General features: G+C 47.6%; 1 protein-coding gene across 1 annotated transcript in view; it reads right to left on the bottom strand.

Annotated features, from left to right (window-relative positions):
• Window positions 1–1089: 1089 nt before the first annotated feature.
• The window catches only part of TMTC1 (transmembrane O-mannosyltransferase targeting cadherins 1), a 200167-nt gene continuing 189043 nt past the window's right edge, over window positions 1090–12213 (bottom strand). Inside the window, exons 15-20 of the mRNA XM_068141758.1 lie at window positions 10635–10770; window positions 9228–9372; window positions 8961–9098; window positions 8515–8637; window positions 7386–7463; window positions 1090–5673 (exon numbers count right to left, since the gene is read on the bottom strand). Of these exons, the coding sequence (XP_067997859.1) occupies window positions 5533–5673; window positions 7386–7463; window positions 8515–8637; window positions 8961–9098; window positions 9228–9372; window positions 10635–10770 (761 nt within the window). The 3' untranslated portion in view covers window positions 1090–5532. The remainder of the gene's footprint in view (window positions 5674–7385; window positions 7464–8514; window positions 8638–8960; window positions 9099–9227; window positions 9373–10634; window positions 10771–12213) is intronic.

Raw genomic sequence — 12213 nt, 5'->3', positions numbered from 1 at the left:
AGTTATCCGTGATTAGGGGACTTGAGCATCTCCCCTGTGAAGAGAGACTGAGAGCCCTGGGGCCATTTAGTCTGGAGAAGACTGAGGGGGGATCAATGTTTATCAGTATCTGAAGGGTGGCTGTCAGGTGGAGGGGGCCAAGCTCTTTTGGGTGGTGCACAGCAATAAGACAAGGACCAATGGATACAAACTTGAAGAGAGAAGGTTTCAGCTCAACGTGAGAAGAAACTTCTTTACTGTGAGGGTGCCAGAGCCCTGGAGCAGGCTGCCCAGAGAGGTTGTGGAGTCTCCTTCTCTGGAGACTTTCCAAACCCACTTGGATGCTTTCCTGTGCAGACTGCCCTGGGTGATCCTGCTCTGGCAGGGGGGTTGGACTCAATGATCTCTGGAGGTCCCTTGCAACTTCTAATGGTCTGTGATTCTGTGATCCATGTAACAAGCTCCATTAAGAAATCCTGCACTGCTGGGATCAAGAACAACTTCATGGTGTATGGGCTGACTTCAAAGCAAGATGCAATTCCATTACAGGCTGCAGAGGTTTTTAGGCACACCAAGAAGGCAGAACACCACCATAGCTTTCACTCAGGGCTTTCAATTCTCTTTCAGGCCCATTTTCAAAGGAGGCATTTATCATCATCACAATCCCCTGAGTTGAACCCAAGGCACAGGAGCATGCAGGAGCATCTGTGAACATCTGCCGGGATGAAAGGAATTAGAACAAAAATGACTCCTCCTTTCTGTGCTGCTTTTCTCTTTGCACTCTGCAGACAAGTTTCTTTGACACGTTTCCCACAGATCTACAAAGCATGCCATGAAAAGCTTGTGCCAGTGTAACATGTCTAATCATTAAGACCATGTAAGCACCAGCCCTCATCCTTTCTAATGATCCTGTTCCAATCTATTTATGTCACCAGACTCAAATTGGGCTGCCCTGTTGCTCCTACATGAGCAATCACTGCGATACTTTGGGCAGTGAAACATAAAGTGGAGTAAGAAACTTTGTCATTTCTACCTGCAGAAGAATTTGTTCACAGCTGGTGCTAAGGAACAGCCTGAGCCCTTAGCCAAGAGAACACAACCAGACACAGCACTTTTCTTACTTTTTATATAAAATAGACATACATTTTCTCTTGCAAAGACTTTGAGCATAACTCCTGTATGTGAAATCTGAACCCCACAGTGGAAAAAGCAAATTCCTGTAACACTGATGTACATCCAGCTGCTGCAAAGTGTGAAGTGATTGGTAAGAGTTCTCTAGTCCATGGACTGTTTTCTTCTGGGTTTTTTTTTTTCCCTTCAAGATATACACAACTGATTAAAAAATAAAATTAAACACCTAGATAAGAATCATATGAACCAAAGGCAATGCGAAGCAGCTCCTGCACGAGAGGAACACGCAGCATGACATCCACACCAGGCAGAGGTTTCTACAGTAGTGCAGTTGTAGAAGCCATAACTTTCACAGAGGATACCACTGGGGAGATTTTCTAGAAGAAAAAGTTTTCAGCAAGTCAGTACAAAGATGGCAATGAACTTTTCCACACAGTCACTGAGGTTACCTGAAGCAGCTTTGCCACACGGAAATACCAGGGAGTGCCAAGTGCCTTTTTCCCCTCTTTCTTTTTCTCTTTTTTGCTGCTGGGTTTAACCCTACACAAAAGCAGAGTGGTGCATCTTGAGGCTCGAGCTTGAGGGGAAAAGGTCTTTAAGGGCTAATATTTTCCAGAGATTCTGCATAGAAATTAGCACTTGGTCAGCTTACTCACACACAGGTTGAGGAGACTTAGGCATATCCTAACCACTTCACTGAGCTGGCAGAAGAGTGCAGCCAAGGCTCATACAACTCGGTTCTAAATAGCCCAGTTACTACTGACATTAGAATGACACCATCTTCCTTGACCAAATGCTGTATGCCAAATGTTGACCTGGTTTCTCTAACTGTTGAGAAGATTTCATAGCTTTTAGATAGTTTTAGGAGTGTACAGCCTCCCCTGAAAGTTAGGCTCTTTCATTTTGGGTATTTTTTTCACTTAGACGTCTTCCATTCATGTGCATTCATGCTCACACCCTCCTGTCCTCAGCCAGGGCTCTGGAATTAAGGCCATTTGCGCTGCTGCATTCACTTACTGTTGGGCCAAACCAAGTTACCTATGCATTTGTAGGAAAATCTACTCCAAGGAGATTATGAGAGAGGGGAAATGCCCCCCACTGAGTTATTCTGAAGGATGGAAAAGGAATAGAAGCAATGAAAGCTGGACTTTAAGAAATAACCCAAAAGTAATAATCTGAAAGTATTATACATGGAGAAAGGGGAAAGCAACAAAACAGTGTTTTCCATTCAGGATTAAAATGCACAGTGAGTACAGGGGAGTCCTGTCTAACCAGCTCCACTCTAGTCCGGGAGAGCACTGCGGTTTAGCCAAGGCAGCTTGCAGAGAGAGTGCACTTGGCCCACGCTCAACGGAGCTCCAGTCAGTTATTGATTTGCAGTCATGCAGAGCGCTGGAGCTGGCAGACAACAATGTATTTACAGCTCATTATTTTAGAAGCTGTGCAATGCTAGAGGACACTAATCATCTCCTATGCTTAACTAAGGTAATATCCAGTTTTCCAACGGGTAAGCCACTTGATTTATCTTCTACACTGCATTTCATTTTGGTGGAGGTAACTCTTATCATATCATGCTCCATTCTTCCTCTTCATCTGCAATAAACCTTTCACAAGACTATTGCCCTGAACTAACACAGTGTTTCAGCATGGCTGCCAGTGAGACATGGAGTCAGCTTCAAACTTCACAATGGTTGAACTGTTTTGGTAGCTTATGGTCTGAGCCGTTCCCCAAACATACTGGGGAATGCACAGCTGGGTGGCTCAGGAAAGCAGGGTTCATTGCTGAGCTCTCCTCTCTCCATTACTATGAGAAACCCAGCTCCAAAATGAAGACTCAGCCCTTCAGCTGTAATCCAGTTCAGGTGAGGCTAAACTGCATGGATATGTTACCTGCAGAATGTGAGTGGCTGAACATACTCCATGCTTTCCAGCCAAACCACCTCCCTCACCGGGAGGATGCTTTCCTATTTCTAGGTTACTCTGCAAAACCAGTAATCCTTCTCCCGGACCTGGGAGGGGGAAAACCAAAGCTATATTATACTTCAAGGTGTGCCCTGGTTTTAGGAGGCCAGGATAGCTTTGATTAGGTTGTAGGATGAGTATGAGACAATAACTTCTACCAGGTCTCTCAGGAATGACAAACTAAGATTTAAGCCAAAGCTAAAACCACAAACCTAAGTCTTCCCCCTCATAAAGCATTGCTATAAAAAATACAACCTCTGTATCTGAAAAAAATATGTTTTGTTTGCCACAATGTAAAGCTGTGGGGCTTGTAGAATATATAGTATTTATTTAATATATCTTTCTGAGGCAAAGTTTATAGCTGATACATATTTTTAAATTAGACATTTCTCCCCCCACCCATGCTTCAGCCACACTGCAGATGCCTCCTCTGCAGGGGGCTTTGCATGGCACTGCTCTGCCAGCCACAAAATGTGCCTCCATGCAGTGGTGCTGCAGGCAGCCCACTAGCCTGGCCACATGAGTCTCTGGTGAAGCTGCCCCAAAGGCAGGCTCACCTTGGAAAGAGGCAGACAGTTTTATGGTCTAGATACCTCTGAACACCCTGGCAATGAACCATCTACAACTTCGAAGTGCATGGTGGGAAACTGACTGCTCTCAGAGGTCATTTAACATTTGTTTTCCCCAACCCGTGGGACTCTGCTGGCATCACCTGATCTTGTCCCAGCCTTCTTGGCAGTGCCCAGCCTGTGTAAAACTGCTCCATGCAGAGCATCCAGCATACCACCCGCACTGAGGACCTGCAGAAACATGGTCAGCAAGTCCATGAGCATAAGAGACATGTGAAAGTGGTTGCTGACCCAGCTGGCACCTGGGTTTGTTGGTGCTGGCTGGGTCACTGCCACTCAGGCTTTTCCGACCATGCTACCAAGGCATCACGTTCCTCATCTGAACTGTCCCTTACTCATAATGGCAAACCCTGTGCCTCTTTGGCAGAGACTGTCCACAATCAAGCTCACATAGAACAACTCTCACAGCAGCTTCCCACTGCAAAGAGGAACAAACTGCTGACCTACTCCGATGTCCAAATCGTGGCAGCGAGCATGGTGGCACTGGTGCCCTCTGAACTGGTACAAACCATGCTGGAGGAAGCAGCAGTGCTGGTTTTCCAGGGACCAGTACGTTCCAGTGTGCCCTGAAGCATCGCTGGGGGAGTTTCTCAAGCACACCTTGGTGGTACTGTGTTTTCCTAACTTCAGATAACACAAGTCACAATGCCCAGCTAGGCAGCCAGCTGTGAAGGATACCACCCGATTTGTATAACACAGAGAAAATATATTAATCATTTGATTATTATAAGTTAAATAAATATAGCTCAAAAATAAAAGCCCCAACTCTGAAGAGAATTTGTCTTTCCCACTTTAGTATTTAAAAATAGAAATTTATGACTGATCAGCTATAGTTAATTTTCTGTATCTTTTTTTGGGAGGGCATGAGAACACTTGGACAAAGTGTTTTGTCAGTGTCATCACCATGGTGCATGGACTTTGCCCCTGTACACACACACAAAAGTCTCCTTAGTACCTTTCCAGGCTAGGAATCTTCCCTAATCTCCCTGTGGCTCTACTTTACCTCCTGTATTGACCAGACCCATTGTTTGGTTGCTCATGGGGACTGGGAGGAGGGACAAGCAATCCTAGAGCTTCCCATTGCCTTAGGATGCTTCCTTTTTCTATTTATTCTTTTCTGGAGTAGTCATAATTTGGCCTGCAGGGGAAGGGCAAAGGTTAAAGCCTGACCCTGAATTACTACTATCTTACAAGTAAAACATTCAGGTGAGGTTTTCCTGCAAAGGATCATTTGTTCTACTTGTAGAATCATCCTTCCAGGGTGATACTCAGATACCATTTTCCCTTTCTTTAGAATCATTTCCAAGTCACATTTAGAGCTGTAAGAGTGGCCATCACTTCCTCAACGTTAACCCCTTGAAACCTTTTTATGTGACTGTTATGTGACCACTTCCTGGCTCAGATGGACCTGTCAGCACTTCAACGAAGCCCATCAGTGGTACTTAATGCGGATGAGGTGAGCTTGTGCTGGGTAACAGGAAGTACTACTTCAGCCCTGCCACAATGGATGAGTGCTTTGTCTCCACGGTTTCCCCAGTGACAACCAAGATACTGAAGGTACATGTCCCACCCATAGTCCTGGTGTGATTAAAATGGGTTCAGCCTAAACATAAATCTTGATTAAAGGGAAGTATTCCTTCATTCTCCAGCATGTGCTACAGGCACTGAGTGTCTCCTGTAACTTCAGTCAAACATAAGCATGCATTCAAAATTTGCCTCCTGTAGTTAAGTCCTATCAAAACTCCTTGGAGCAAAGCATCCCTTGGAGCAATAGGCTCCCACTATACTTTTCTCCAAGGGATATGGGCTTCTTTCCACTGGTGACTGAATGCTATGTTTGGTCTTTCTCCTGGATCTCCTGGAATCGTTTCTCCAAGCGGTCCAGTTTGGCCAGATTCTCCTTCAGCAGCTTGCTGTTTGGAACCAGCTGTAAAGCTTTCTCATAGTAGCCACGGGCAGTGACGTAGCTCCCCTGCAAAGAAAATGAGCGATAGACCTCATTCACATTCTTTGACATAGAAAGTTCATTCCTTGGGATTGGTGAAGACCAACACACAAAGGAAAAAGAGTTTATAAAGCTTGATGTTGTTAGGTGACAGAATAGAATAAACCAGGTTGGAAGAGACCTTCAAGATCATCGCGTCCAACCTATCATCCAACACCACCCAATCAACTAACCCATGGCACCAAGCACCCTGTCAAGTCTCCCCCTGAACACCTACAGTGATGGCGACTCCACCACCTCCCCAGGCAGCCCATTCCAATGGGCAATCACACTCTCTGTGTAAAACTTCCTCCTGACCTCCAGCCTGAACTTCCCCTGGTGCAGCCTGAGACTGTGTCCTCTTGTTCTGGTGCTGGCTGCCTGGGAGAAGAGACCAACCTCTGCCTGTTTACAACCCCCTTTCAGGTAGTTGTAGAGAGCAATAAGGTCACCCCTGAGTCTCCTCCTCTCCAGGCTAAGCAGCCCCAGCTCCCTCAGCCTCTCCTCACAGGGCTGTGTTCCAAGCCCCTCACCAACTTCGTTGCCCTTCTATGGACTCGTTCCAGCAAGTCAACCTCCTTCCTAAACTGAGGGGCCCAGAACTGGACACAGTACTCGAGGTGTGGCCTAACCAGTGCAGTGTACAGGGGCAGAATGACCTCCCTGCTCCTGCTGGCCACACTGTTCTTGATGCAGGCCAGGATGCCATTGGCCCTCCTGGCCACCTGGGCACACTGCAGGCTCATGTTCATCCTACCATCAACTAGCACCCCCAGGTCCCTCTCTGCCTGGCTGCTCTCCAGCCACTCTGACCCCAGCCTGTAGCACTGCATGGGGTTGCTGTGGCCAATGTGCAGAACCTGGCACTTGGATGTGTTCAATCTCATGCCGTTGGACTCTGCCCATCTGTCCAGCCTGTCAAGGTCTCTCTGCAAAGCCTCTCTACCCTCCAGCAGATCAACTCCTGTCCCCAGCTTGGTGTCATCAGCAAATTTACTGCTGATGGACTCAATGCCCTCATCCAGATCATCAATAAAGATGTTAAAGAGGATGGGGCCCAGCATTGATCCCTGATGGGAATACTTCATTATGAAACAAAACACCAAGTGCCATCAGCCCAAATGGGACCAAACACACATGGCAGCAAGAAGCAGACTTACAGTTTCTGTTATGCTGTACCACAAGAGTTGATTCCACTCAGAAACAGGAGTGCTTGAGGGTATCACACAATGTGACTCCTTAAGGCCCAAATCATAATCACATGCTGAAGTATTCAAGAAGATATGCAACCACAGGGCAAGCTGTTTCCTCAGAGTGCATAAAGATGTCTAATGCAGCACTCTGCATCTTTATTAAATTAATTAGCTAGAGAGTAATCGTAAAAGTCAACTTGCAGTGACACTTGTCTAAGGTAGGTCAACAACTGAAGCAGGAAAACTTTTATTAGTGGTTTTGTTGTCAATAACCTTTGTTAAAAGTTGTTCCTTGCAGCCTGCCCTCAAGATGAGATTTCTATTACAGGAAAGTTATTTCCCAGCAACCTGGCTAAGAGATTCTAATTGGGGTGGACAGATTTTCCTCCCTTTTGGAAAAATTCGTTGAGCACACCCACTACTCACACACCTGCAGCCCTTCGCAGCCTCTTAGCAGAGATCACTGCCTCTGCCTTTAACAGCTTAAGGAAAAACAAACTGTCCTACCTTGATGTGCTCAATGCCTCCCATGTTCATCCAAGCTTGCGCTTGGTCTGGGTTGAGCTCCACAGCCCGTTTATAGCTCTGTAGGAAGAGGAAGCATTGGTAGTTTAAAAGTGTGACTCTTTAGACAAAAACAGTGCTGGAGGTGAAAGAGAAATAAAGTTTCCTTTCCTTCGGAATCCATTTTAAATAGTATTTCAAGTTCCCCTCATATGCAGTGCATGAGATGAATTTCAGTTTCTTTACAGCAGAGGCAACACAATGAACTGCTCCACTGTGGAGCACAGCTCAGGTTTTCCTGCCCACAGCGCCATATAAGAAGCTGCACCAATCCCTGCAACCCTCTCCCTGCTACCCTGCACCACTGGAGCCTCCTGCACACCAGAGTAATTTCCTCGGGTAAGGGTCTGCCTACCAGAAGCCCTGTGTGGGCTGCAATACACCCTTTCCACAAGGCTGTGATTGGGAGGTGCAGCACACTGCAGCACAGCCACTTGCACAGGGGTTTCACAGGGGCCTGAGGGCAGTGCCATCCCTCCCCACCGCTCCTGCTGCTCTGTGTGGGAGAAGCAACAAAGACCTTCTGAAGTCTATCAAACAGCACTGGTTTTATGGTGTCACAACAGGAAAGGATTCAAATCATCTGTAGGGATATGACAATATTCAGAGCTGTGCCAATAATATTTAATGACAACATAATTTCTGAGCCATTAAGCTTCTCACCTATTAGGTAATGAGATGAGATATGACAACAGGGGGCTCTCACAGGTTCCCAAGTTTCCAGCTGAGTCACCTGGAGATGGTCATCACCAGCAAGAGGGACTGGGGCTGGAGGACCATTGGTCTGGTCAATGAGAAAAAGCCTAGGCTCCTCCACAATCTCACCACAACTCTGTACTTAACCTCTCATATCAGGCATCTTTATTTCCACACAAAAATGAGGAAAGTAGTTGCAACTAAGTCTGGCAAAGTTAGCTATCCCGAAACTTTAACTGTACCACTGGTGAACTACTAAGGTCCAAAGCTGGAGTGCGTGTACCAGAGGGTATTAGATGCAGAGGGTACCAGAGGTTCAAATACCAAAGGGTATTTGAACCTATAAAACTATGCATATGGCTTTGAGAAATCATACCTCAAAAGCCTTGTCAAGGAGATTCTGCTCTCTTAGCTGGTTTCCTTTAGTGAAAAAGAGCTCTGATATGACTTTGGGATCCTTTGGTTTCAGCTGAAGAGCTTTCTCTGTAGCTTCAAGTGCCTGTGAAAAAGCAAGAGGACACTGTAACTGTATTCTGTGCCTTTCCACTTCTCATATTCTCCTCCCACCACAACAGTCATCTTCCTTCTTCCCTTGTTTGTCCCACATCATGGAAATGAGGTTTTTAGATGCCTGTGGCTGATAGGCAGTGGAGCTGCTTAGGTTCAGTCCCAGTATCCAGACAAAGAGAAGTGTGTGAGTGGGAAAAAATACATCTCCTGGATTTATGGCATGCGATGTGTCTCTGCAGAGAGGGAGCATAAAATCAAGGCTGAGCTCTGGGTGTGAGCCCGCAGGGCAAGGGTACCCCATGAGCACAGTACCTTGGCATAGTGCTCCTCCTTGCTGTAGATGGCTGCCAGGAGGCGGTAGCACTCCAGGCACTCCAGGTCCTCACTGAGGATATGGTTTGTCATCTTCTCAGCCTCCTTTGTCCGCCCCATAACTGCTAAAACCTGTGCCTGTGGAGCCACATGATCAAAGGTTATGACCTTAGAGAGCTCAGCCCTCCTACATGCACAGTGCTGTGCCCAGGGGCTGCTGCTGCTGCTCTTTGGTGGCTCTGCCCTGGGCAGGCTGCCCCCACTCACCAGAGCCAGTCGGATCTCTCTGTTGGAAGGCTGCAGGGCTGCTGCCTCCCTGTAAACCTGCAAGGCCTCTTCATAGCGTGCGGTGTTGTAATACAGAGCCCCCAGCGGGGACAGGATCTCAGCCTTCCGCGACACCTTCAGCGCCCTGCAATTTAGGAATGTGAGATGCTTCCAGGTGGTGTGGCCATGTGTGGTGGTGAGAGAAGGTTCAGTTCTCCCTCCCCCACAAAGAAAGAAACCACAGCTAGCTCAGTCGGAGAAGCAAAGGGTAAAAGCGATACTTACAAGCAAGATGAAATGCAAATCTATATATACACAATATACAGTATTTACAATATATACAGATATACACAGCAAAGAAAGTAATACACAACAAAACTCCCTCCTTTGGACAGAGAAGGGTTCCCCCCTGCACCCCCCCTCTCCCCCTATCTCCCTTTTTTCCCAAAAAGGGCTAGAGAGAGAGAAAAGATAATTAATAAGGATGAAATTTTGTTAGGCTTCAAAAGTGCATGCAGGGATTAGTTTTCTTATCTCAAGGCCAGCTCCAGCTAGTTGCTCAGAAGCAGACAGGCTGAAGAGACAGAACAGACTGGAACAGAGACAGACTCACACCGAGCTAAAACTTAAAGTTGCATTTTACCTATCTACCAATGAAATTCGTTTAGACCTATCTTTGTTTTCAAAATATTCATCCAGAGTGTTCCAGCACTGTCCCTTTCTTAAAGGCACAGCCTACAATGGTCACACCATGAAAGCAGGAGAGTGAGCTGTGTCTTGTGCTAGGATGGAGCAGTGGAGCTCTGCACTCTGCTCATTCCACCCTGGGCAGTACTCATGTAACGTGCCAGCGAGGGCTGAGTGTGCCCACAGCAGCAATCCCTCTGTCTGCCGAAGGACTGGGCTGTCTGTGTGCACCAGCATGCAGCAGGGCTGGGGATAGCTGATCGTGAGGAACTTGGGGGATGGGAGCACAAATCTGGATGTCAAAAAGGAAGCAAAAAAAACCCCACCCAGCTCACCCTGCTGCATACTGGGAGTCAGATGTTGCCTACTGGCACATCCTGGGAAGGGCCAGAGTTCCAGAGGGTGCCAAGATTTGATGTTGGGGTGTGCAGCACTCACAGACCAGCTTCAGTCAAGGTGGGAGTCATGCTAACAATCTGCTGATGCCACAAAATAACCTCTTGACTTTATCATTAGATCATCATCCCCAGCCAAAAGCAGCAATATGTCCATCCTGGGGGCTTGGGAATGCTCTAGGGAAGTCAACACTGCCTGAGTCTGTGCTGCCTCTTCAAGCCCCAAACTCAGCCAAACAAAGACAAATCTGTTTTTGAATGGTTGGGGAAGAAAGGGAGAAAAACCCAAACATGGGAATTTCTGTCTTCCATCCTAAATCCTTACCTCTTATACCATGCTTCAGCCTCCTTGTTCTGCCCCAGGGAGCGGTGAAGCCTGCCCAGGTTCACCATGGCCACGTGGTGAGAAGGGCTTAGGTGGATGGCCTGCTTGTAGTGAGACATGGCTCGCTCGGGAGCCCCTGCAGAGGAAAGCAACTGTTGAACTGGTGCCTCAGAAAAACCCTGTCAGGAATTCAGCACACAGCAGTGCTCTGGATTTCTCTCAGCTATGTGTGTGTGTGAGCCAGTTTGATATAGAAATCCTGCCTCAGCCTTTCTAGAGATTAAAAACTTGCTGTCTAAATGAAGATTTAAGCTCCAGTATCTGGAGATGACCTGGAGGAGTAGATTTTCTTAGAGGCAAGTTTTTACAAGCCAGGGGTAGGATCACCAGAAGGAGAATGCTGACTGAAAGCACTCTCCTATCATGCTGCCAGAGGGAGACAGCCTTATGCTGAGGACAAAGTCAACCCCAGAAAGTGGGCTGGGGCATGTGTCCCATCTCCTGGTAGGGCTTCCATCCTTCCACCCTGGCCCACTGGAGAGGTGGGCAATGAAGACACAGAGAACAAGCCACCCTGTGTTCCCTACAGTCCCGCAAGATTTGCAGACTGTTTCAGCTCTTTGCAAACAGAGGCTACTCCTTCCCCTTTGCTGTGCTGCCCTGCTCAGTCTCTGTGCATTGATCAACAGGACAGGGAGCAGATGCTATCAGCCTCGGGTCAATAAATGCCAGGGCAGAGGTGCCCAGGTGCCTATTTCAGAGTGCTCAGGCACTATATCTGTGCTGCAGAGAAGCCATCGGGTGGCACTGCTCCGCTGTGCGAAAACATCTGCCAGTGCCAGGCCTGCAGCCCCTGACCTAACCGAGCACCACAGAACCCAGCAGCAGGCAAAAGCAAGGCACCAGGCACTGCCCCCAAAGCCTGAGCTTCTGTTGCTGCCTGTTCTCGTGATGGTTCTCCTCAGGAAGGACCTTGCAGTGCTTCCCTCAGGCTTTCCTTTCCCACTGAACACATGAAGGAGCAGAGGCATCTGCAGCACCTTGGCAGTGTGAGTGCTGCATTTGTAACCTCAGCATTTGGTTAAGGGCTTTGCACACTCTGGACCACACACTCTCCTGATGAAAACTGAGACAGAGCTGTGTCCATCTAGCTTGGTTTTCCAGAGGCTGTCTATACAACATCACAGTAACACTGACACTTGTCAGGGTCTCCGTTACAGGAGAGCAGAGGGACCTCTGCAGGGAGATTTAGAGTTTCATAGTTTCATTCAGGGTTGGAAGGGACCACAAGGATCATCTAGTTCCAACCCCCCTGCCATGGGCAGGGACACCCCACACTAGATCAGGCTGGACAGAGCCTCATCCAGCCTGCTCTTAAACACCCCCAGGGACGGGGCCTTGACCACCTCCCTGGACAACCCATTCCAGGGCTTCACTACTCTCATGGTGAAGAACCTCCTCCTCACCTCCAGCCTGAAGCACTTAGAAGCACTTAAGATACCTCCAAGGTCAACAACATGTCTTTCAGGGGAGGACTTTTCAAAAGACACAGCAGAAGCCTCACTTTCTCCTACCGCAG

Source organism: Melanerpes formicivorus, unplaced genomic scaffold (genome assembly GCF_026170545.1).
Source record: "Melanerpes formicivorus ecotype bairdi unplaced genomic scaffold, bMelFor1.0.p_v2 SCAF_8, whole genome shotgun sequence".
Classification (NCBI taxonomy): Eukaryota; Metazoa; Chordata; class Aves; order Piciformes; family Picidae; genus Melanerpes; species Melanerpes formicivorus.
The sequence above is the reverse complement of the archived record's forward strand: the minus strand, read 5'-3'. Positions and strand labels throughout refer to the sequence as shown.